Source organism: Rattus rattus, chromosome 5 (assembly GCF_011064425.1).
Source record: "Rattus rattus isolate New Zealand chromosome 5, Rrattus_CSIRO_v1, whole genome shotgun sequence".
NCBI lineage: Eukaryota > Metazoa > Chordata > Mammalia > Rodentia > Muridae > Rattus > Rattus rattus.
The window spans coordinates 133,160,379-133,185,077 of record NC_046158.1 but is presented as its reverse complement, the minus strand read 5'-3'; the positions used below and the strand labels follow the sequence as shown (position 1 = coordinate 133,185,077).

General features: G+C 52.6%; 1 protein-coding gene across 1 annotated transcript in view; it reads right to left on the bottom strand.

Moving 5' to 3' along the window:
* Positions 1-10,525: 10,525 nt before the first annotated feature.
* The window catches only part of Efcab8 (EF-hand calcium binding domain 8), a 72,250-nt gene continuing 58,076 nt past the window's right edge, over positions 10,526-24,699 (bottom strand). The window contains exons 24-28 of the mRNA XM_032904486.1: positions 17,205-17,373; positions 13,708-13,840; positions 11,919-12,114; positions 11,750-11,848; positions 10,526-10,954 (exon numbers count right to left, since the gene is read on the bottom strand). Of these exons, the coding sequence (XP_032760377.1) occupies positions 10,526-10,954; positions 11,750-11,848; positions 11,919-12,114; positions 13,708-13,840; positions 17,205-17,373 (1,026 nt within the window). The remainder of the gene's footprint in view (positions 10,955-11,749; positions 11,849-11,918; positions 12,115-13,707; positions 13,841-17,204; positions 17,374-24,699) is intronic.

Sequence of the window (24,699 nt, the reverse complement as noted above, 5' to 3'; positions counted from 1 at the left end):
ATGGTCACTGAGGTGACTCTGCAGTCACTTCTGGCTGCAGGCAGGCTATAAAGACAAGCTGTCTGCTCAGAGGGAAAGACTCGGAACGGGGCCCCAAGAAAATGGGAGCGGTGGCAACTGGAGCCTGCAGACAAGGGCAGGGAGGAGGTGAAGGCTGACACAGGCCCAGCTGGGTGCTAGCATGGTAGAGACGTTGGAAATGGGCTTGTCTCCAAGGAAGACACCGTCAGTCCAGCAGTCAAAATTTGTGTAACATTTTTTCTGGTTCTTTTTGCTTTTCCCTGAAATAAGTTCCCACACCCCCCGGGCTGGCCTTGAATTTGCTACCAACAATGACCTTAACCTTCTGATGCCCCTGGTTCTGTCTTGAGTGCTGAGATTACAGGCGCTCCTGGTTTGTGTGGTGCTGGAGATGGAATCATGGACTTGGTGTGTGCTGGGCCGGCCCTCTGCCAAATGAGTGACATTCTCGGCTTGTGTGCCCTGTCTGTTTATGACCAACACCCGACTCTGAGTGCCACCTAGAAATGTGTCCCTCCTGGGCTCTAGTGAGGAGCTCTGTTCTTACATCACCTTCTTGGTGGTCCCTCTGTGCCCTTTCCAGGCAAACCAGGAGCAGCTTGCTGCACTGCTCATTGGATTTTCAACATCTTTTAATAAAGGCCATCTCTTCATCTAAGTCCTGCATTTCCCTTGGCAGGTTGAGTCGTGACTGTCTTAGATGTTCAGGACTATTGTAAACAGGTCTTTACCCTCAGTGACACTTACCAAGAGAAATTCCTACTGCTTGTCATCCCATGCACTTGTCCCCACCTTGGTTCTCACCCTCCTGGGGTTCAATCCCTGAGATGCTCTAAGTGGACACTCACATGGTCCATGAACAAGCGTAATCCCCTGTGTGTTCGTAACCCACCGATGTGGTACTTTCCAGGGTCAGCCAGTGAGCTGTGGTGTGGGTACCAGTCACCTGGGACCTGCCAGGGCCTGAGGTGCTCGGGGCACACCTCCACAACTCCTCACAGTCACAGAAGATTCCAGAGAGTGGGGGAGTTGACACTATGGAGCTGTGCACAGAGAAGACAGTGGCTGTGCCTGCTCCACCCTGGGGGCAGTGCACTGACCCCTCCCCAGATAGGACACAGGTCACAGCCAGCAGACACTCTGCAAATGTGATCCCCACTACCTACGTGATGAACTGCGCTCAGGTAGCCAGGCGAGCTGATTCTCCACTCTTCCCTCCAGCTCATTCCCTGTCATCTCCCAAAGCCAATGGTCCTGGGGAGGAAGGTACAGTTCATGGTGCAGCTGAGGAGTCCAGCAAGGCACAGGGAGGTAGGCCTTATTTAGGGGAAGCCTCTATCGGAGAAACAAAAGTGACCCCTAAGGCTCCCCCTGTCATCATCATCCCTGGTCCTCACTGCTCAATCCCACAAGCCTGAATCGGACAAGTGGGCCATGAGCCAGGGTAGCAGTCAGGTGTCCCGAGCCACTGAGACAGACCCGGAGGTAGAGGATGCCAAGTCACCCCAAGGCCCCCAGAGTGGCGCCTCTGATAAACCCAGATCGAGTCTCGGGGATTTAGCTAATCCCCCTAATCTCTGGAGCCCAGCCAGTGTGATTGGGGCAGACTGAGACACACAGATTCCAGGACAGAAAGGAGGTCCCTGACTCCACCCTTTCCCCATCCTCCCTCACTATGTCACCTTGAAGGTCACCCTCGGACCTTCAGTTTCCCAGTCTGAACCAGGAGACGCTAGCTTGCTCCACTTCCTGGTGCTGAGAACTGAGGCCCTGGTGGTGGTGTGGAAGGTCCCTGGCAGCTGAGATAGTGAATGAACTGTTTAGCAGGACTTGGGAGGTGGAGGCAGGAGGATTGAGAAGTTCAGGGTCAGCCTGGGCTGTATCAGATCCTGTCCAAAGACGGTGAACGAGCTGCCTTGCCCACAGTGAGGAGACGCCATAGCTGCTCCTCCAAACGGAGTCTGCCTTTGAGACTGCACACGCCGATGACAGCAGGAAGTCCTCTCACCACCACCTCTCCAGTCTCTGTCCCCTCCATGCCAGCTTTGGACAGAGACCCTGAGAATACCGGTTCCCTGTCCATCGTTCTAAGGTCAATAGTGGATGCTTTCCTCAACAGTAGGCCCCAGGGCTCGAAGAAAACTCAAATCTCCAAGCTCTTCCAGGGACTGTGGTTACATGAAATGGCTCCTGCTCCCAGCAGCCTGGAGAATCTGCCGTGCTGACTACCCCGGCCCTGGGCAGCCTGGGGCTGGGGTTTCAGGATCTCTGGCTCTGAGGAATGACTGTGACCAAGAGAGAGAGAGATGTGCCTTCTCACACTGAGGCCCTCCCGAGGAAAGGCTAAAGGAAGCCCTGGCCCAAGTGTCCTAGGAGAGCTGGCCTAGACAGGGAGGCAGGAGTGGGTGCCACCTAAGAAAGGACACTATGATAGTGCCGCCACGGAGGGCCAGGGTCCCTATCCCAGAAATGTGTGTGCCCAGGTGGACAGACAGACTGCTTGAGAGGATATGGGGTCTGTGGATTTTCCTTCCTGGTTCTGAGATTGCCACGTCTCCTTTTGGAGGGATTTTGAACCAGAGGCTGGATAAGAGTACCTACCACCCATTTCTTATTTTAGAATAAAATTACCAGGAGGGGCTCTCTCATTTCCAAAATGAAACTCAGAGAGGTCAAAACACCCAGGGGTTAGCCAGTCTGTATGGAGAGCCAGGAGGGCATCTAGTGAGTTTAACGGCAGAGATGAGACCAGTTCAGAGACCTGCCTGGCCTGGGAGGTCAGTCCTGCTCTAGGGTCTGCATGTGTAGCCTTAGATAGGTCCCCTTTCCTCTGTAAGTCTCTGCTCTCCCCTGTAGAACAGAGGAGAGACAGGCCACCCTCAGATGTCCACAACAGGGCAACAACACCCCCACTAGATACCACGGGCTAACAAATAAAAAGCCAGGCCCAAGAGCCGGTTACCTCTCTGGGAAGCCATTGGCCATCAAGGTCCCATAGACTGCACCCCCTAACATTACACAGTGTTGTCAGTGCTCTTAGTTACCTTCCAAAACTTAATGTAGGGTCCTATTGCTGAAGACACCACATATTTGAGTCGTTACAACTCAGAGAAATCAAACTGGTACTCATCCGGAAGCTTCATCCCTGCCGGCTAGCTTTCCTGGTAACGGAAGCTGCTGTATGCACTACCAGAGCTGAAAAGAGCCCCCTCGTCTCACCCACGCGTGAACCCTGTGATAATGACTGGCCTGACAAGACACGCCCACTGTTGCAATCGTGGCACCGATGTGCCGAGAGCAACCAACCACTTTCTGGTTGCATTTAAGGTCAGCTCTGCAGGTTGAAACCCATACGGGGTCAAGAATCTGTGGTTAGACCAGACGCAAGCCCAGGGGAGAGCCTACTAATATCATTCTGCTACATGGGCCTAGCACTGCTGGTATTGCTTCTTATGCACACCTCTTGGCTCTCATTGGAGGAACTCCTTTTTGCAGCGAATGGTGATCAACAAAGACTCACAGCCAATCAGCACTCGGGAAATAAAAACAACAGCGTGCTTAGGCCTGTTATGTGTGTCTGTGACACGCTACCGCTTCCACAATGAGACGGCTGGTTTGTTGGTTTCTTGGTTTGTTTTTCTTTTTTTTTGTTTTCTTGGCAAGGGAGGTTGAAAGTCAATAAAAAGGTTTTTCTTAAAGAATATGAAAGGAACCAACTGATGCTGGAGAACTATCAGCTAAGACAGACACAGCTGCATGTCCCAACCCCAGCAACTCAGGAGCTGAAGTGGGAGAGCCTGTCTTGCTAACAAACTGTAAACACGACAAAACAGAGACTAGTTTGCCAGACCTATTTTTTTTTCCACATAGAGAAGTCATGGAGGCCTTGAGTCTCTTTTTCTGTAATTCCACTGAAGACTAAGTGTCCCACACCTCAGTAGCACTGAGTCGCCCCAGAGGGCCTGTTCGACTTCTCAGTATCCCCAGCCTCTGGATCCAGAGTGTGCCGAGGGGTGAGTTACAGATGCCTTCGGAGTTTGTTTTCTAATTCATAAAATCGACCTGTCGGGAACGTAGCTCAGTGTGAAAAGCTCTCAGAGGACAAGTCCCTGATGAAAATAGCCACCAGGTGGCGCTAGAGGGCAGCACCGCTGAGGCTGACAAACTCCACCACAAAATTACAACCACAAGTAAGAATAAGGGAACTCCGGGAATGCCGTTCTCACACGCACCTGCACTGGCCTACTGTGTCCTGGGCACAACCCCTCAACTCTTAGTCAGCTGGGTTTGTTTCCCAACACTGGGGAGTAGGGGAGAGGGGTCCAGACGATTTGCCTGAACCAGGAGACTTAGAGCCATCAGTAGACACCAGAGAGCTATTAGCAGGCAACCCTGAGAGCTGTGTGCCCCCAGGTCAGTTGCCCTCATGAGCCCCGTTCTGGTACCTACCTCATCTCTGGTCTGACTTACTGAAATTTTTTCCAGAAAGGATTTGGCTCCCTCATCTGGCCATGTGGAGGAACCGTAACGCCCTTGGCTGGCTGAGCACACCTGAGTTTTGGCCTGATGCAACTGTGCCCTGAAGTCACGTGCTTGTTACCCGGTTTAGAATCTCATCACACTGGCCCTTCACTGTTGGGCATTTGCCTCTCCACAGCCCCATACCCACCAAAGGGTCAAGACAAAGGTGTAGACTGTTTGGAAGTTTTACTTTTTGTATCAATTGTTTTAAGGCTCAGTGGTTAAGAACACTGTTTGCTCCTCCGGAGGAGCCCAGATTCCCAGCACTCACACAGCTACTCACAACTAACTCAGCTCCAGAGGACCCAGCGCCCTCTTCTGGCCTCTTCAGGCACTGCGGAGACACATGGTGTGGAGACATACATGCAAGCAAAACATCCATACACATAAAATTTTGAAATTGTGTTCCAGTCAAGATTTCTCTGTGGTATGGTCCTGGATGTCTGTTGACCAGGCTGGCCTCAGAGATCAGTCTCTGCCTCCCGAGTGCTGTAACTAAAAACAGGCACTAAAGACTGGCAAAGTTTTTTTTTTTGTTTTTGTTTTTGTTTTAAATAGGCTGTCCAGTCAGTCGTCTTCCTGAGTTCAAATCCCAGCCTTACCTTGAACCACCCATGTGACCCTTGGGCAAAAGACTCAGCCTCTGTGTGCCTGGGTCCGTCACCTGCTAAATTGGGATAGCATCAGACCCGATATCTAAGAATTGTTGCACAGTAAGTTCTCAGTGCCTGTCACTGTCATCGAAGCTAAGACTGTTGCTTATTCCTATGTGGGAGCAGGGTGGGAAGGATAGGGCTCAGTGTTCCCTAGGCCCTATAGCTCAGAGCCACACCCTGACCTGGCCCAGGAGAAGCCTACCCTGGAAAAGTGATCCCAGACTCCCCAACCCAGCCCAGGCATGAGTGAGAGCAAAGACAGAGGCTAGGATCTCTACAGAGGAGCCAGGAGGAGCCAAGATCCAGAGGCTCTGGTCAGAGCCATCCACCTGAGTTTAGCCATGCCTACATTTCAGTATCTGTGCCAGGGACAGTTGGACACTGGAGCTCAAAGAACAGTGGTCATGAGCTTTGGTGATCCCCAGAAGAGACCTGGTCTGGACCCTGCAAGAGGTCTTGTTCACCTCCTGTGATGGTTGGTCCTAAAAGTCAACTTGCCACAGTTTAGTACCACCCGATTCGGGCGCCTCAATTGAGAAACTTTTTTTTTTTTTTTTTCGGAGCTGGGGACCGAACCCAGGGCCTTGCGCTTCCTAGGCAAGCGCTCTACCACTGAGCTAAATCCCCAACCCCGAGAAACTTTCTAAACCCTGTGAGGAGTTGTTTTATCATACCCTAAATGTGGGTGGCACCTTCTCTTAGCAGCCCAGATTTTAAAGAGAGAGGTGTCTTAATATTCTATTGCTGAGTAGAGCATGACGGAAGAAACTCTTATATGTGAAAGCATTTAATTAGGGACTTGATTACAGCTTTAGCGGGTTAGTTCGTGATCATCATCGTGGTGGGAAGCACGAAGTGTGTGGTGTTGGAGCAGTAGCTGAGCTTTACATCCTGATCCACAGGCAGCAGGCAGAGATTGAGTGACAGACTGGCCTGGCCAGGGCTTTTGAAACCTCGAAGCCCACCCCTGGTGACACATTTTCTCAAAAAACAAAGCCATGCCCCCTAATCCTTCCCAAGCAGTTCTACTACTAGGGACCAAGCACTCAAACATGAGAGAATGGCCTCTCATTCAAACCAGCACAAAAGGGAAAGGGACGGCTATTCACTTGATTTACTTGGCCTTTCCTTTTGCCAAGGAGATAATTTACCCCCATTGTTCCACCACTGATTCCTCTACTGACATTAGAAGCAATTTCTCTGGTCAGCTCTTCAAGAACACCCCAGAGCTTTGGTGATAGAATAGGACCTGCTGAGATCCTTAACCTTATCAACTGAGCAACCACTGGGCTCTCGGTTTTTCAGGCTTGAGACTGCTGTTTGTTGCCTGTTCTATTGCATAAGTTAATTCAATAATTCTCTGTCTGTGTGTGTGTGTGTGTGTGTGTGTGTGTGTGTGTGTGTGTGTGTGAACACTTGTGCACGTGCCTGTGTGTGTATGCGCTGGTCAGTTGGTTCTGTTCCTCTAGAAAACCAGAAGTGGAATGTAGCCACCTCTTCTTGGTCCACACGGTCTACCTCACCTTTGCGGCTTGCTTGGTCTTAAGTCTGGTTATTGGTCTAGTGGTAATGATGGGTGGGTGGGGCCTGAGGGAAGCAAGCATTCACTTGTCTGGTGTCTACTTCAGGGAAAGTCACTGCCTGCTCTACAGACACATAGGATTAATTCCCTCAGGCAAGTGCAGAGAGCAGGAGGTAGGAATTGGGGCGGGGGTGGAAAGGCATCCTCTGTGAAGAGCGGGAAGATTATTTCATTCAGCGAGGTGAGCACATCTGACACCTCCAACCTCCTCAGGGTCCTCCCACACATCTCCAGCCCCAGATTATAGGATCCCGTTCTTTTCCAGTTTAACTGCAGACATCCTTTGACGCTGGTGATTAAGTCGCACTGTAAGTCAGCCGAAAAGTGCATCGTCTCATGAGGGTTTGGGTTTGGTTTTCTGAAACTTGAGATCTATAACCGCTACAAGGCCGACTCTCTCCCGGGGCACACTTAGAAACATTTACATTACGCAGGACCATTCAGAGTTGGTTAGTTTTATCACCAAACTCACTTCTTTTTACTTACTTTGTCCAGAGATGTGAAAAGGAGCCAGTCAGGGACCTGGAGGCAAGTTGACTACACTGGACCCTTTCCGTCACAGAAAGGGCAGCATTTTCTGGATCAGATTCCTATTCTGGTTATGGATTTGCTTTTCCTACACACGATGCTTCCACCATGAGGTACAATGAACAGTTCACTGAGGTGGAGGCTAAGACTTCCTCCTGGACACTTTGGGGTCATTGTGCCCTGGAGTCAATGGTGTTAGGTGGTGCCATTGATGCAGACTAACAGGGGTATTGGATTACTTTCTCCACAATGGAAGGATCAAAGAAACACAACTGAAAAGCTAGAACCCAATTCAGGAAGGATGATAGTTGGCCTAGACCCTTTCAGGAATGAAGATCTGAGCAAACTCTCCAACGAAAAAGCCAAGACCCACTGAGGTGCTTGACAAAGGAGAGGCATAAAGACCACCTAAGGTCACGTGACCACTTACAGAAACGAGGGCCATAACTGACACGAATGTTTTTGTCCTATTTGTAGAGAATACGCTTATGCATATATTAAGTAGATGGTTGTGTTTTCTTCTGTTTATTATGCGATGTTGGTCGAGAGACATCAGTGGTTGTGCTGTAAAATTATATAATCATATTTAGGTTGTGGGACACTAAAAGACTAGGCACTTCTCAGGGGATTTAGAAGCCAAGTTTTCTGGTTCCTAGAACATTATATTCTAAGTTCCAGTTGATGGCCATCGGAGCAGCAGTGTTTGGTCTTTTCCCTTTTGCTTTGGTGTGTTTGTTCATTTGCTATGACTTTCTTCTTCTCTTTTAGAATAAGGAATGTAATGTACTTGGTAATATAATGTTAGAATGTAATTTGTTCTTTATATAGCCATAAGAGCTTATAGTCAAGAGATTTGGGGACTTCTGGGGACCTTTTAAAGTTAGACTATATTTGGGGCTGGAGAGATGCCTCAGCAGTAGGAGTTCTATTCCCAGCACCCACACAGGGGTTCACAACCATCTCTAACTCCAGTCCTGGGGGACCTGACTTCCATGGGCACCACCCACACATAGCACACAGAAGAAATATATGCAGACAAGGCATCCATCGATGTATAATAATAGTTTAAGGTAGACTATAGCTTACAGTATAAAATAAACATGAGACTGTGGGGTCAAGGCGAGGAAGGCTGTGGTTCATAAGGTGATGTGTTTCTGTGTCAAGCCGTCAAGAGATGGGCTGTGGTGGTTTGTTCAAAACGTCAACTTGTCACATGTAGAAGGGGCCCATTGTCTACACTACCCTAATGTAGGGTACCTCTGTGAGGAACTGTCTCCATTGCCTGATGTGGGAAGACCCACCCCAGATGTGACTGACACCTTTTCACGGCTGCCCGGATGGAGGAGAGGAAAGAGAAACCGTTCACTCCTCCCTCTCACACTGAGTTAAGCTCCCATCGGCTGCTGCTTGCTCCTTCACTGTTATTAGAACCAGCTTTTCCCAGGCTTCTAGCTAGGGTTGAGAGCCCTTCAGGATAGCTTAGAACTGGGGAACAATGGGGTTCTCGGGCTCTCTGGTGTAAGTCAGTCATTGCTGGATAACTCTGCCGGCTGAGGCTCCTATCCTCGAGGGCCAAGCAACTAACAAAAGCAGCTCTTCTTGGGCTATTTTGACAATATTGAATAAAACCATATATAAACCCTGTGTTATGCTCTATTGGTGCTGGTCTGCTAATGCAGTGGTTCTCAACCTGTGGGTCGCGACCCCCACAGGTCACTATCCTGCATATCAGATATTTCAGATTACAATTCATATTTAAATTATGGTTCCTAACAGTATTGAAATTACAGTTATGAAGTAGTAACAAATTTTATGGTTGGTGGGGGTCACCATGTCATGAGGAACTATATTAAAGGGTTGCAGCACTAGAAAGGTTAAGAACAGGGTCTAGAGAACTCTGATGGGTAAAACACTTGCCGTGCAAGCATGGGGGCTAAGGTTCGGATGCTCAAGATCCATAGGTCAGTGAACTCTGGGATCAGTGAGCAACCTTGTCTCTATCTAAAGGAAGGAAAACACCTCACATCAACCTTGGGCCTGCATGTGCTCATGCACGCATGAACAAGCACTGGCACACATATGTGTGCCTACATACATAAGAACACACACATGTATACAACACACACACACACACACACACACACACACACACATAAAAAGTTAAATGTACATAAAGGGGCCCTCTGTGAGGAGCTTGGGGACCTCAGTCCTCCAGCCCTGTGGGTTGTGGAGACCCAGCCCAAACCCCAAGGCCGAAGATGTTCCAGTTCCTTTGACCCTTCCCTCCTGTGCTACGGCTGAGCCTCGAGCCCACTGCCTCTGGTGGGCTCCAAAGAAGGCCTCAGCTCTGCTAGACCTGATGTTTTGGGGCTGTTGGGAGGTGGCCTGGTGTCACAGCCCTAGCAAGGATGCGCTCTGATGAATCTGCTCTGCCCAGAGCCACAGGCTGTGTTCCCAAAAGGGCTCCCATTCGAGTTGGTGGGACCCCATGCTTCACGGCCTTTGAATGGAATCTTGTGTGTCTAGGGTTTATACATGGCCCAGAGTTAGCCTTCTGAAAGGGACAGACTGGGCAGAGCTTGGGACAGGTGCTTCCGGCCAAGAAGGAGGTTTCAGACCCAGAGTAGGAGCCGTCTGTTTACATATTCAGATATCATTGATATGAGGCACAGAGCAGCTTCCAGACACTGGAGCTGGGGCTGATGGCCAAGGAAGACAGACATCAGGGACAAAGGACAAGCAGACACTCAGCACAGAATGACTTCTGTGAGGCTGAATCAGGCTGCTGAACTATCGGGCATCCCAACCATGTGATCTGCAATGCCACCCAGAGCCCTAGTGGGGTGGGCCTGCTGCACGGTAGGCAAAGCACCCAGGAATCCTGAGGTATAGGACTCTCACTGTCTGCTTAAGGCCTTTCCAGGCATTGTGACCTGTCCCATAGCATAGTAGGGACCTAAGAGTGTGAAAGACATAGCACGGCCATGTCACCTGTAGAACTCTAATGCAGGAGAATATTTATTTTCTTTTCTTCTCCAGAATTGTGCAGAGCCACAAGACAGCTGGAATTATCCAGACAGAAGCAGTATGGGAGGAAAGGGCTGCATCCTCCGGGCCTGGCAGGGAGTGAGCCAGGGACATGCAAGACCCTATAGGTCCCCTGCTTCGGAACAGAGAGAAAAACGAACACCTCAATACATGAGGTGGAAGCCCCACTTCACAGAGGACATGAGGGTGGCTCCCCTGGGATTCGGATACTGCAAGAAGGAGATAACAATTGGCCTTGGGGTCTCTGACCTCTGCGGAGCAGACCCGAGGTCTGCTGTGGTGATGTAGAAGAGCTAGAATGGACTGGAGAGGCTGATGAAGGCCTCACGAAGGAAGCAGATGAATGGGGCTTCAGGGAGGTAGACCAGTTGGAGGCCGATGGCCCCACAGAAAGAGTGGAGAGGGAAGAGTGGGTGGCAGGTGAGGTGATGTCTGTGAAGATCTGACCCCGGATAAACTCCAGCTCACTCCGGTTATCACTGGCCACCCAGCGAATGTGCCGTCCTTCTTGGTCCAGGATCTTATGCATCAGGAAGTCAGGCTGTTGGACTGGCTTAAGGTCAGTAAAGGATAGACATTGGTAGATCTGAGGAGAGATCTGGGAGCAGAACAGGAAGTGAGTGAGAATGGCCTTGCAGCAAGGGAGTGCCTTCAGGTCTTCCCATGCAGAGTAAAATGTCTAGTGCTGTGGCTGCACTAAAGACCACAGCTGTGGGCCCCACATAGCCCTCAGCAGGCCAACCTCCCCGTTCTCTCTTCTACACTTTTCTGTGAGGTGGTTCTGGCAACTGGACTTTTCTGAACTTTCAAGCAAGGCCTGACACAGAGTTCCCTGGACCTGCCCCAGGTCTCTCATTAGCACTCCCCACGCTGGGCTTTGAGGAGCCTCCAGAACCCTCCCATACAAAGCAACACAATAGGGATGCAGTCTTTTGCATCATAAGGGCTCCCATAATGCCCTAAGTTACATGGGTGGCAGAGGCTAGGCAGGGTCTGTGCAGGCAACAGGTGGAATCTGACTAGTTTTTTAAGGTCTCTGATTTCCCCTTATCCACCTAAGAGACCCACTCCTTCTGTGTAATCCCACTTGTGCACCTGGTGTACCCATATACCTCACATCTACTCCATCCTCTACACTCATGGGTACAGGGGCAATTAATCTGTTAATGAGTAGCCAAAAACTATAATGGTGCCTAGGGGTTACAGACAGAAAAAGCCAGTGGAGGACCACCCCTCCCTAAGTCCAGTGGCCTGTGTCCTCAAAGACAAGATCTCTGCAGACAGAAAACATCCCAGCCTGACCAGTTTAGGCCAGAAACAGAAGACTAGACCTAATGGGGGTCTGCTGGCCTCCAGTGGCCCTGTCATCTCAGAAGCAACCTCACTCCCTCACCTGCTGCCTCATCCAGTTAAACTGCGCTCTGGAGGTCAGGAGTTTGGGGCTCCGAACACGCAACTTGGGCTTATATGCTGCTCCCACAATTTTGCTTGCCTGCAGGAGTCACAAGGTGAGAACAGTAGCCGTAAACCCAGGTCCTGGTCCCTCCCGAGACTGTCCCCACCTGCTTGTCCTTGGCCCATCGATTCCAGCTCTCCTCGATGTCTTCCACAGAAGAATCTTTGGACCACGGGGATAACAGGGACATCTGCTGCAGCCTGTACCATGCCTCAGTTTCTTTCTCAGCTTTCCCGTGCAGGAGGGCCATGAGTGCTGCTTGCTCACGCCGCTGGTACACCAGAGCTTCAGCCAGTTCCTTGCTGTGAAAAGCCTCCTTCACAACATGTGCCTCCCGTTTCCCTGTCATCTGCCTCCCCCTTTCTGGGTCTGCCCTTTGCAAACCTGTCCTGCCCTCCCCGCCGAGTCCCAGCACTGAGCCAGCACTGTATAACGTGAGCGAGGCCCAGATGGACTGGCCCAAGATTTTCTGTTTTCTATCATTCAGGCTCAACTAGACCTCCCTGGCGGGATATTTAAACATCCCCAACCCAGGGAAGCTCTGTCTCACCTTGTTCTCTAATCTCCCACAACAAGCCTGGCCCTCCAAAGAGAAGTGCACCTTAATGAAACCACAGGAACCATAACGAGCCTGGGAAACTCCTACACACATCAAAATCAACTCTGCAATCTCTCCTAGGAAGGCTTCCTCATTTAATCCAGTCAGTGGCCAACCTCTAACCAACCACTGTTCTTACTATTCCCAACATCTATCAGCTGAATCTCAGTCATGAATTTGCACATCCATCTCCCCTTGTGGCTTCTCTAAGGTTCGACCATTGCGTGACGGTACCAGGTGTAACGGAAGGCTTTGTAATGAGAGGCACGGAGCCATAACTCCAGCCAACAATAAATGAAAGAGAGGGGGAAAAAATCGAGGCTGGGTCCCTCTGTTGTAGCCCTGGCTATTCTGGAACTCTGGTGGCCTGGAACTCTGCTGACCAGACTGGCCTTGAACTCAGCCTGCATCTGCCTCCTTACTGCTAGAATTAAAGGCATGCAAAACCATGCCCAGCAATGTAAAAAAAAAAAAAAAAAAAAAGTGAAGGCACTGAAATCATTTGAAATAAGAATAAGAAAGTCACAGTGGGTGGTGGGAAGGAACCCAGAGGAGAAACAGAATCTGGAGGAAGAGACCTCTCTCCCCTGTGCATCACACAGTTGTCTGCCCCCCTTCCCCCCACCCCCCACTCCCCCCACCCCCACCCCCACCCCCACAGGTGCCACTCTGCAGGGCTCCATCTGGGCTGCTTTTCCTTGTTGGCATTTCATCTAGGCTCCGCCCTACAGTTACCTGGCAACAGCCAGGTGGCAACAGCCAGGTGTGCCTGACTCACTATAAAGGGGCTGCTTGCCCCCTCCTCACCCTCGGGCTCTCTTCTCTTCCCTTGCTCCCTTACCCTATTCCCCCTCTCTCTCCCCATTCCCCTCCCTCTTCTCTTTCATGGCTGGCCTCTACTCCTCCCTCTCTCCTCCTCCTCCTCTTCCTCCTCCTCCTCTTCTTCTTCCTCTCTCTCTCTCTCTCTCTCTCTCTCTCTCTCTCTCTCTCTCCCCATTTCTCTGTCCCCCCCTCCCCATGCCCTGAGTAAACTATTCTATACTATACCGTGTGACTTGTACCTCAGGGGTAAGGGATGCCTCAGCATGGACCCGCAGAGGCACCCGCTTCCCCCACACCATACCACACCACCACCAAACATATCCCTGGCCTTTTCTTTCTTTTTATAAAACACAACATGCCTGACTGCTTGATTTTGGCACTGAGATGGCTGAATGGGGCCACAGGTTGCCTTCAGACCCTAAGCTTCTCACCCCTTGCGGGGCCGGGGAGCCCCAGGTTGGCTGCAGGGACTCACTCCAGCTCTAGGAAGGAGTGCTTGAGGGCAGCACCAGTGAAGTCGGGTTTCTTCTCCAAACTTTCGGCCTGCTCCAGCTTGTCGGTCACCGCAGCCTCCTGTAGTCTGTTCCAAAGACCCAGGCCAAATGTTCCTGTCATGGGACCAGACCCTGCTCAGAACCAGGGCTCTGAACCCCACTGCCCTTCCCCTCCACCCCACCCACTCGGCCGAACACTGAGTGCCTGCTTCAAGCCAGGTATCGCGCTGGCAATGACACACCAAATCTCCAGACTTGCCAGACTCCAGTTCTAGGAAATACCTGGAGCTCAGGCCTAAAGCGCTCTGAGCTGTGTGTAGGTTGATATGGGAAGAACACTGTGAAGGGGGCCCAGCGGCCCTCAGTCCTGGTTGTATCTCCGCTTCAAGAAGGCCAAGCTTGGCCTAGACCAAAGGATACAGCTGTGGACCAGCTGAGCTCATACCAGCCCCAGAGCTGGCAGGACTGAGTCTCCATCCTGAATGTACAAAGCCCTGTGAGGAGTGCAGTGAGCACTCAGGGTTGCAGGGTTGGGCTAGACTGAGATCAACAGAGTCTCCCAAGACACCCAGCCAAGTCTGCTTTGACACACCCAAAGATAAGGTAAGCCAGGTCTACCTAAGTCTGCTCCCCAGCCCCTCCTGCTCGGGTCCAGCTGAGTGAGGTGAGAAAACGCATGTTGGGGGGGGGGACGATGACCTTCAGTCTTCATGGACCAATTACACAACATCCAGAAGAATCTCGTGTTGTTTTTAAATGTTTATTGGCAAACTGCCGTTTTAAGCAAAGCCGGCTCTGGAAGCAGGGTGACCCACTCCCAGTTGTGTAACACTGCTCCTGGTTGTAATTCAGGTGTATTTATCTCAAAAGATCCCCCAAGACTCCCATCCTGAGTCACACTGGTCACCTAACTCTGCAGGGAGAACAGGAAACCAGCAAAACAGTCCAAGAAACGCATGCAGCTGGCGGTGTGCTGACACCAGAGCCAGACGATGGTACCACAAAAAAGAAAACGACTGGCCGATATTCCTGGTGAACAGAAATGCAAAATCTCTCCACCTGCTCACAGAGATGGCTTCACCAATGAAGTCAGTGCTCACTGTATAACCATGAGGACCTGAGTTCAATTCCCAGAACCAATGCAGAAAGGTGTGTTACTAAATCCTCCTAGTGAGAGGGTCTGATTCAAAAGACATCTGTCCTCCACACACACATGCTCACATGTGCACACTCACAAACACACACAACACACCAGAACATATCTTACCAAGCCAAAACAACAAGGAATGAAAGTCTTCAAATACTGGGCTCTGTAATGACTCCTTGCTGAAACACCAAAAGCCCCAACAACAACAAAGGCAAAAGCCAGATTAGCAGAGCTCTATAAAGGCAGAATTACGTGGAACTAAAAACTTCTTGGCAGGTTAAAGGTTACCTATGAAATGGGAAAAGACACCATACATCTAACACAGGCTACCTGCTAAAATAATTTCCTGCAGCCTAATAGCAGGAAAAGTTGATTTTTTAAGTAGACAAAGGACTTGAATGGACATTTGTCCAAATGAGATGTGCAAATGACCAGCAGGATGCAAACAGATACTCAGCACACTACATAGGGAGCTGGGATACACCTCACACCTCACCCTTATCAGAAAGACAGGAAACAGGTATCGGAGAGCATGCACAGAGATCAGAGCCCTTATAAGAATGTAAACCTGGGTAATAACTCTGAAAACACTGTGACACTCCTCAAAATTGATTATTTTCCCCAAAAAAAACAAAACAAAACAAAACACCTGAAAGGGTTAGCCCATTTGGAAGGCAGAGGCAGGAGAATTGCAAATTTGGGGCCAATCTGGCCTATTATTGCTGATTGTCAAAACATGTAAACAACCAAAAGATGAATTTAGGCAATACGCCTATAATGGAATATTCTTCAGCCCTAGAAGGGAAGAGAATTCTGTGACTCTGACAATGGGGATGAACCCTGAAAATACAAGGCTCAAGGAGATGAGCCAGACATAGGGCATACTGCAGACTCTCGTGCCTAAAATAAAGTCACAGAAACCGACCAGGCACTGAGAAGAAAGGCTGCAAGATGGCGGAGTTCAGGACTGAGTAAGTGTAGCTAACACAGTAGGTTGTTGGAACGAATTTCACAGCTTGAATGTTTAGAGAAAGAAAAATGGGGTAAAGTGCATCACATGATCTTGAAAGTAAGAAGTCCGGAAACAATCTGTGAATTTAGAAGCCAGGCCAGGAATAGTGGTGCCCACCTGGGACTCAATATGGAAAAGTCAAGACAAAAGGATTGAGATAGTCCAAGGCCAGCCTGAGCTATCAGCAAAATGCTATCATTAAAAACAAAACAACAGCAGCAAAAAATTCAGGGTCCAGAAAGATGTCTCCACTGGTAAAGTACTTGGACAGAAACCTAAAGACTGGGTCAGACCACCCACAAGAAAAACTAATACAGCAGTGCACACCTGTGCCCCGTGCTGGGGCGTGGAAACAGGCAAATTCCTGAAGCTCATTGTCCCGCCCCTCCTAGGCAAATCAGTGAGCTCCGGGTTCAGTGAGAGGCCCTGTCTTAAAAATGAGGTGGAGAGCAAGTGAAGAACCCATCGTTGATCTCTGGCCGATACAAGTGAGTGCACCCATGTGCATGCACCCACAAGCATGAGCACACACCTGTACAAACCTGTACATACGCCACCACACATACACAGAGACAGAAGAACTGTCAGGGGCTGGCAAGCTGACCCAGGGGGTGAAGGTGCTTGCCACCAAGCCTGCCAATCTGAGTTCCACCCCAGGGACACACGGAGTTGACCTCTGACCTCTGCATACATTCTATGACATGTGCCTCCCCTAATAAATAATTGTAAAAAAAAAAAAAAAAAGCCTACATTTTAATTGGGTCTGTAGTGTTTCCTACAGAAAAGTGGCAACAGGCAAGATAGTGGTGGCTGTACAGACAGATACATGTATACGTTCTGGAAATTAAAACCAGGACCCCTTCAGCTTGAAAGCTTTTCTTTATATATAATATAAGAACTGTGTTTATTTTCTTTGTTTTTATTGGGTTGGTTTTGGGGGTTTGTTTGAGACAGGGTCTCTCTGTGTAGCCCTGGCTGTCCTAGAACTCACTCTATAGTTGAGGCTGGCCTCCGAGTCAGGGACCTGCCTGGTCTGCCTCCAGAGTGCTGGGATTAAAGGTGTGCTCCACCACCACCTGGCTTATGCTTACTTCTTAAGAGAAAAGAACAGGCCTGACCAGATACACGGTGGATGAGTGACCGCACAGGAGGATGGTTGGTGGCTAAGTGGACACAACTGGACAGATTGGCATCTCGCAAGATGGCATCTCTGAGCAGCTGTGAGACCCTTCTCCCCATAGGGCGCCAGGGTAATGCCAGCCATGTATGTTCTGTCAGGGGCAGAGACAAAAAAGGCCACGCTTCAGAAGCACCCCTACCTATCATTTCACCAAAGAATTTCCAAGCCTTGACGTCCCGATCCTCGCTCGCACTGACAACCAGCCGGAAGGAGTCCACATACAGGATGTCTGTCACGCTGTCCAGGTGGCTATTCCAGGTAATCAGAAGTGGTGGGGGAACCAGAGAAATGGTCTGTCCTTCCACAACCTGTAGGGGGCAGTAGAGAATGACTGACACCATGCTATCCCCGCAAACTTCTTAGCATGGGGGTTCTCAACCTGTGGGTTCTGATGCCTTTGGGAGTCACATATCAGATATCCTGTATAGCAGATACGTATACTGTGATTCATAACAGTAGCAAAATTACATTTATGAAGTAGTAATGGAGTAATTTTGTGGTTGGGGATCACCACAACATGAAGAACTCTATTAAAGGGTTGCAGCATTAGGAAGTTTGAGAACCTGTGCCTTAGCAGGTAGCTAGGATCCAAAGCAGCAGAATCCAAGGAAGGGCACCCAGACACCGACCGGTGAGCCAGCTCTGGGCACTTCACATTAGCCTGCCACCGCTGGCATGTGAGAGGTCTAAGCACTTCTCTGGCCTCCTGGGCCCTTTGTTAAAGCTGTCAGAATCATTTTCCATTTGCTTGCTGAGAGCCTGTACTATACACTGGCCATCTCATTGGAACCTCACAACCCTATAGGCCGTAGAGCATGTCCACCAAACTTTACTGAGAAGGAAGAATCAGAGATATTCAGAAACTGGCCTGAAGCCACAGAGCTAAAAAGTGATGGACTGGGATGTAAGCCCACACGTCTTTTAATTCTCTTCAGCCAAGCACTGAAAGAACAGACTGCATGGGGTGGCTGGGGACACCACAGCTGACATCACACTAGGAAAGATGTTACACTGCGAGAGAAAAGGACTCTGTGTAACTGAGAAGTGACCGGAACCGTGGCGGGGCGGGGGGGCTTGCCAATCCCAGCTGGTCTAGCTAACAAGCTCACCCTAGGAAGCCCCAGTCTCTGGCCCATGCGGTGTCTGCCCAGCTGTCCGATGGGTTCTAGGGATTCAAAATCCAGTCCTTAAATATGAGCAGCAGGTATCATATCCATGGAGCCATCTCCACAACCCCAACCATTTTGAGACCAAGGAAGGGACATTTCCTCTGCTATAAACAGGAATGGTGAGCCAGACTGGTACAAACGAAGGCGGCAGAGAGCTCCGACACCACCCTAAGCAGATGCAGAACCCTGGTGTATAAGAACAGTGTGGTGCAAAAGCAGGGCTGGGACAGCGAAGGGCTGTGGAAAGAAAACCGCCCATGGCCCCTTCTGAAACTAAAATCAGAACTTTTAGCTCGGGCTTTTAAGTTTTAGGTTTTTAGGTCTCATGAAGCCTCTGCTGGCATCAAAACTGTCTCACAGGAGACTCTCGGAAGAGCTTACAGAACGGTTTATATTTTCACTACCCAGTGGAATTGTGCCTAGCATTCCCTCCGTGAGGCGTTCCATCCCTGATTCCAACCCTTTACCTGCTCTGTTCACATAGCCCAGGTCTCCAGATTTTCTATCTCTTATTGGGTTGGTTTCATGTCTTCCTTAGATTTTATCCATTTTCTTTTTTTATAGTAAAAAATTAGACCCAGTTAGTGTTGGCACACAACTTTAATCCCAGCACTCAGGAGGCAGAGGCAGGCAGATCTCGGAGTTCCAGGCCAGCCTGGTCTACAGAGAGAGTTCCAGGGCAGCCAGGGCTACACAGAGAAACCCTGTCTCAAAAAAGACAAAAACAAAAACAAACAAAAGAAACTGTTTTAATGCCAATAATAAGCAACAACTCAAATAAACATATAGGATTCCGGGCGGTGACCATGGCTCTAGAAAGTGAACTTTTGTCTTACTAGAAAGTCTGACTGTGGTTTGCTGTCCCTGAGATGCGAGCATGGCATGTTGTACATAGTCTATACCCCACTAACAAAATAAAGGCTAAGCCATATGGGACTCTAGCATGTCTAGGAAAGTCTCTTGGGAAAGCCCAGTGCCCTTCCAATGAAGAACTCTCACCAGCTTAGATATGCTTAGGCGTGGGAAAGGGTCACTCAGCAGGTGTGGGGAAGGGTCACTCAGCAGGTGTGGGGAAGGGTCACTCAGCAGGTGTGGGAAGGTAACTCAGCAGGTGTGGGGGAAGGGTCACTCAGCAGGTGTGGGAAGGGTCATTCAGCAGGTGTGGGGAAGGTCACTCAGCAGGTGTGGGGAAGGGTCACTCAGCAGGTGTGGGGAAGGGTCACTCAGCAGGTGTGGGGAAGGGTCACTCAGCAGGTGTGGGGAAGGGTCACTCAGCAGGTGTGGGGAAGGGTCATTCAGCAGGTGTGGGGAAGGGTCACTCAGCAGGTGTGGGGAAGGGTCACTCAGCAGGTGTGGGGAAGGGTCACTCAGCAGGTGTGGGGAAGGGTCATTCAGCAGGTGTGGGGAAGGGTCACTCAGCAGGTGTGGGGAAGGGTCACTCAGCAGGTGTGGGAAGGTAACTCAGCAGGTGTGGGGGGTCACTCAAGGTGTGGGGAAGGGTCACTCAGCAGGTGTGGGGAAGGGTCACTCAGCAGGTGTGGGGGGGGTCCACTCAGCAGGTGTGGGGGGTCAGCAGGTGTCAGCAGGTGTGGGGAAGGGTCACTCAGCAGGTGTGGGGAAGGGTCACTCAGCAGGTGTGGGGAAGGGTCACTCAGCAGGTGTGGGGAAGGGTCACTCAGCAGGTGTGGGAAAAGTCACTCAGCAGGTGTGGGGAAGGTCACTCAGCAGGTGTGGGAAGGGTCCTCAGCAGGTGTGGGGGGTCACTCAGCAGGTGTGGGGAAGGGTCACTCAGCAGGTGTGGGGAAGGTCACTCAGCAGGTGTGGGGAAGGGTCACTCAGCAGGTGTGGGGGGTCACTCAAGGTCACTCAGCAGGTGTGGGGAAGGGTCACTCAGCAGGTGTGGGGAAGGGTCACTCAGCAGGTGTGGGAAGGTCACTCAGCAGGTGTGGGGAAGGGTCACTCAGCAGGTGTGGGGAAGGGTCAGAAGGTGTGGGGAAGGGTCACTCAGCAGGTGTGGGGAAGGGTCACTCAGCAGGTGTGGGGAAGGGTCACTCAGCAGGTGTGGGGAAGGTCACTCAGAAGGTGGGGGGAAGGTCACTCAGCAGGTGTGGGGAAGGGTCACTCAGCAGGTGTGGGGTGGGAGCAGGTGTGGGGAAGGGTCACTCAGCAGGTGTGGGGGGGGTGGGGGAAGGGTCACTCAGCAGGTGTGGGGAAGGTGTGGGGAAGGGTCATTCAGCAGGTGTGGGGAAGGGTCACTCAGGAGGTGGGGGGAAGGGTCACTCAGCAGGTGTGGGGAAGGGTCACTCAGAAGGTGTGGGGAAGGGTCACTCAGTAGGTGTGGGGAAGGTAACTCAGCAGGTGTGGGGAAGGGTCACTCAGCAGGTGTGGGGAAGGGTCACTCAGGTGTGGGCAGGTGTGGGGAAGGGTCATTCAGCAGGTGTGGGGAAGGTCAGCTCAGCAGGTGTGGGGAAGGGTCACTCAGCAGGTGTGGGGAAGGGTCACTCAGCAGGTGTGGGGAAGGGTCATTCAGCAGGTGTGGGGAAGGGTCATTCAGCAGGTGTGGGGAAGGGTCATTCAGCAGGTGTGGGGAAGGGTCATTCAGCAGGTGTGGGGAAGGGTCACTCAGCAGGTGTGGGGAAGGGTCACTCAGCAGGTGTGGGGAAGGGTCACTCAGCAGGGGTGGGGAAGGGTCACTCAGCAGGTGTGGGGAAGGGTCACTCAGCAGGTGTGGGGAAGGGTCACTCAGCAGGTGGGGGGAAACTCAGCAGGTGTGGGGAAGGCAGGTGGGGAAGGGTCACTCAGCAGGTGTGGGGAAGGGTCAGCAGGTGTGGGGAAGGTACCTCAGCAGGTGTGGGGGAGGGTCCCTCAGCAGGGGTGGGGAAGGGTCACTCAGCAGGTGTGGGGAAGGGTCACTCAGCAGGTGTGGGGAAGGGTCACTCAGCAGGTGGGGGAAGGGTACCTCAGCAGGTGGGGGGAGGGTCACTCCAGAAGGTGGGGGGAGGGTCACGCCACAAGGGGGGGGAAGGGTCACTCAGCAGGTGGGGAGCAGGTGTGGGGAAGGGTCACTCAGCAGGTGTGGGGAAGGGTCACTCCAGCAGGTGTGGGGAAGGGTCACTCAGCAGGTGTGGGGGGGAAGGGTGGGGAAGGGTCCTCAGCAGGTGGGAAGGTAACTCAGCAGGTGTGGGGAAGGTGTCCACTCAGCAGGTGTGGGGAAGGGTCACTCAGCAGGTGTGGGGAAGGGTCCTCAGCAGGTGTGGGGAAGGGTCATCTCAGCAGGTGTGGGAAGGGTCATTCAGCAGGTGTGGGGAAGGGCTCAGCAGGTGTGGGAAGGGTGGGGAAGGTCCTCAGCAGGTGTGGGGCAGGGTGGGGAAGGGTCACTCAGCAGGTGTGGGAGAAGGTAACTCAGCAGGTGTGGGGAAGGGTAACTCAGCAGGTGTGGGAAGGGGGTCATTCAGCAGGTGTGGGGAAGGTAACTCAGCAGGTCAGCAGGTGGGGAAGGGTCACTCACAGGTGTGGGGGTCACTCAGCAGGTGTGGGAAGGGTCACTCAGCAGGTGTGGGGAAGGGTCACTCAGCAGGTGTGGGGAAGGGTCCAGGTGTGGGGGAAGGTAACTCAGCAGGTGTGGGGAAGGGTCACTCAGCAGGTGTGGGGAAGGGTCACTCAGCAGGTGTGGGGAAGGGTCACTCAGCAGGTGTGCGGAAGGGTCACTCAGCAGGTGTGGGGAAGGTAACTCAGCAGGTGGGGGGAAGGGTCACTCAGCAGGTGGGGGGAAGGGTAACTCAGCAGGTGTGGGGAAGGGTCACTCAGCAGGTGTGGGGAAGGGTCACTCAGCAGGTGTGGGGAAGGGTCACTCAGCAGGTGTGGGGAAGGGTCACTCAGCAGGTGGGGGGAGAAGGGTCACTCAGCAGGTGTGGGGAAGGGTCACTCAGCAGGTGTGGGGGAGGTGTGGGGAAGGTCATTTGGGGGAAGGTCACTCAGCAGGTGTGGGGAAGGGGGAAGGGTCACTCAGCAGGTGTGGGGAAGGGTCACTCAGCAGGTGTGGGGAGCAGGTGTGGAGGGTCACTCAGCAGGTGTGGGGAAGGGTCCTCAGCAGGTGTGGGAAGGTCACTCAGCAGGTCACTCCAGCAGGTGTGGGGAAGGGTCACTCAGCAGGGTGTGGGGAAGGAAGGTGTGGGGGGTCACTCAGCAGGTGTGGGGAAGGGTCACTCAGCAGGTGTGGGGAAGGGTCACTCAGCAGGTGTGTGGGGGAAGGGTGGGGAAAGATCACTCAGCAGGTGTGGGGAGCAGGTCACTCAGCAGGTGTGGGGGAAGGTGGGGAAGGCCACTCAGCAGGTGTGGGGAAGGTCACTCAGCAGGTGTGGGGAAGGGTCACTCAGCAGGTGTGGGGAAGGGTCACTCAGCAGGTGTGGGGAAGGTAACTCAGCAGGTGTGGGGGGTCATTCAGCAGGTGTGGGGGTCACTCAGCAGGTGTGGGGAAGGGTCACTCAGCAGGTGTGGGAAGGGTCCTCACTCAGCAGGTGTGGGAAGGGGTCAGGTGTGGGGGGTCTCAGCAGGTGTGGGGGAAGGGTCACTCAGCAGGTGTGGGGAAGGGTCACTCAGCAGGTGTGGGGAAGGGTCACTCAGCAGGTGTGGGGAAGGTCTCTCAGCAGGTGTGGGGAAGGGCAGGTGTGGGAAGGGTCTCAGCAGGTGTGGGGAAGGGTCACTCAGCAGGTGTGGGGTCACTCAGCAGGTGTGGGGAAGGGTCACTCAGCAGGTGGGGGGAAGGGTCTCTCAGCAGGTGTGGGGAAGGGTCACTCAGCAGGTGTGGGGAAGGTAACTCAGCAGGTGTGGGGAAGGGTCACTCAGCAGGTGTGGGGAAGGGTCACTCAGCAGGTGTGGGGAAGGGTCACTCAGCAGGTAACCTCAGCAGGTGTGGGGAAGGGTCACTCAGCAGGTGTGGGGAAGGGTCACTCAGCAGGTGTGGGGAAGGGTCACTCAGCAGGTGTGGGGAAGGGTCACTCAGCAGGTGTGGAGAAGGGTCACTCAGCAGGTGTGGGGAAGGGTCATTCAGCAGGTGTGGGGAAGGGTCACTCAGCAGGTGTGGGGAAGGTAACTCAGCAGGTGTGGGGAAGGGTCACTCAGCAGGTGTGGGGAAGGGTCACTCAGCAGGTGAGGGGAAGGTAACTCAACAGGGGGGGGGAAGGGTCTCCCAGCAGGTGTGGGGAAGGGTCACTCAGCAGGTGTGGGGAAGGTCACTCAGCAGGTGTGGGGAAGGACTCAGCAGGTGTGGGAAGGTAACTCAGCAGGTGTGGGGGGTCACTCAGCAGGTGTGGGAAGGGTCACTCAGCAGGTGTGGGGGGTCCAACTCAGCAGGGTGGGGAAGGTAACTCAGCAGGTGTGGGGAAGGGTCACTCAGCAGGTGTGGGGAAGGGTCACTCAGCAGGTGTGGGGAAGGGTCACTCAGCAGGTGTGGGGAAGGGTCACTCAGCAGGTGTGGGGAAGGGCAACTCACAGGTGTGGGGGAGGGTCACTCAGCAGGTGTGGGGAAGGGTCACTCAGCAGGTGTGGGGAAGGTAACTCAGCAGGTGTGGGGAAGCAGGTGTGGGGAAGGGTCACTCAGCAGGTGTGGGGAAGGGTGTGGGGAAGGGTCACTCAGCAGGTGTGGGGAAGGGTCACTCAGCAGGTGTGGGGAAGGGTCACTCAGCAGGTGTGGGGAAGGGTCACTCAGCAGGTGTGGGGAAGGGTCACTCAGCAGGTGTGGGGAAGGGTCACTCAGCAGGTGTGGGGAAGGGTCACTCAGCAGGTGTGGGGAAGGGTCACTCAGCAGGTGTGGGGAAGGGTCACTCAGCAGGTGTGGGGAAGGGTCACTCAGCAGGTGTGGGGAAGGGTCACTCAGCAGGTGTGGAGAAGGGTCTCTCAGCAGGTGTGGGGAAGGGTCACTCAGCAGGTGTGGGGAAGGGTCACTCAGCAGGTGTGGGGAAGGTAACTCAGCAGGTGTGGGGAAGGGTCACTCAGCAGGTGTGGGGAAGGGTCACTCAGCAGGTGTGGGAAAGGTCACTCAGCAAGTGTGGGGAAGGGTCACTCAGCAGGTGTGGGGAAGGGTCACTCAGCAGGTGTGGGGAAGGGTCACTCAGCAGGTGTGGGGAAGGGTCTCTCAGCAGGTGTGGGGAAGGGTCATTCAGCAGGTGTGGGGAAGGTAACTCAGCAGGGTGGGGAAGGGTCACTCAGCAGGTGTGGGGAAGGGTCACTCAGCAGGTGTGGGGAAGGGTCACTCAGCAGGTGTGGGAAAGGTCACTCAGCAAGTGTGGGGAAGGGTCATTCAGCAGGTGTGGGGGCAGGTGTGGGGAAGGGGTCAGGTAACTCAGCAGGTGTGGGGAAGGGTCACTCAGCAGGTGTGGGGAAGGGTCACTCAGCAGGTGTGGGGAAGGGTCACTCAGTAGGTGTGGGGAAGGTAACTCAGCAGGTGTGGGGAAGGTAACTCAGCAG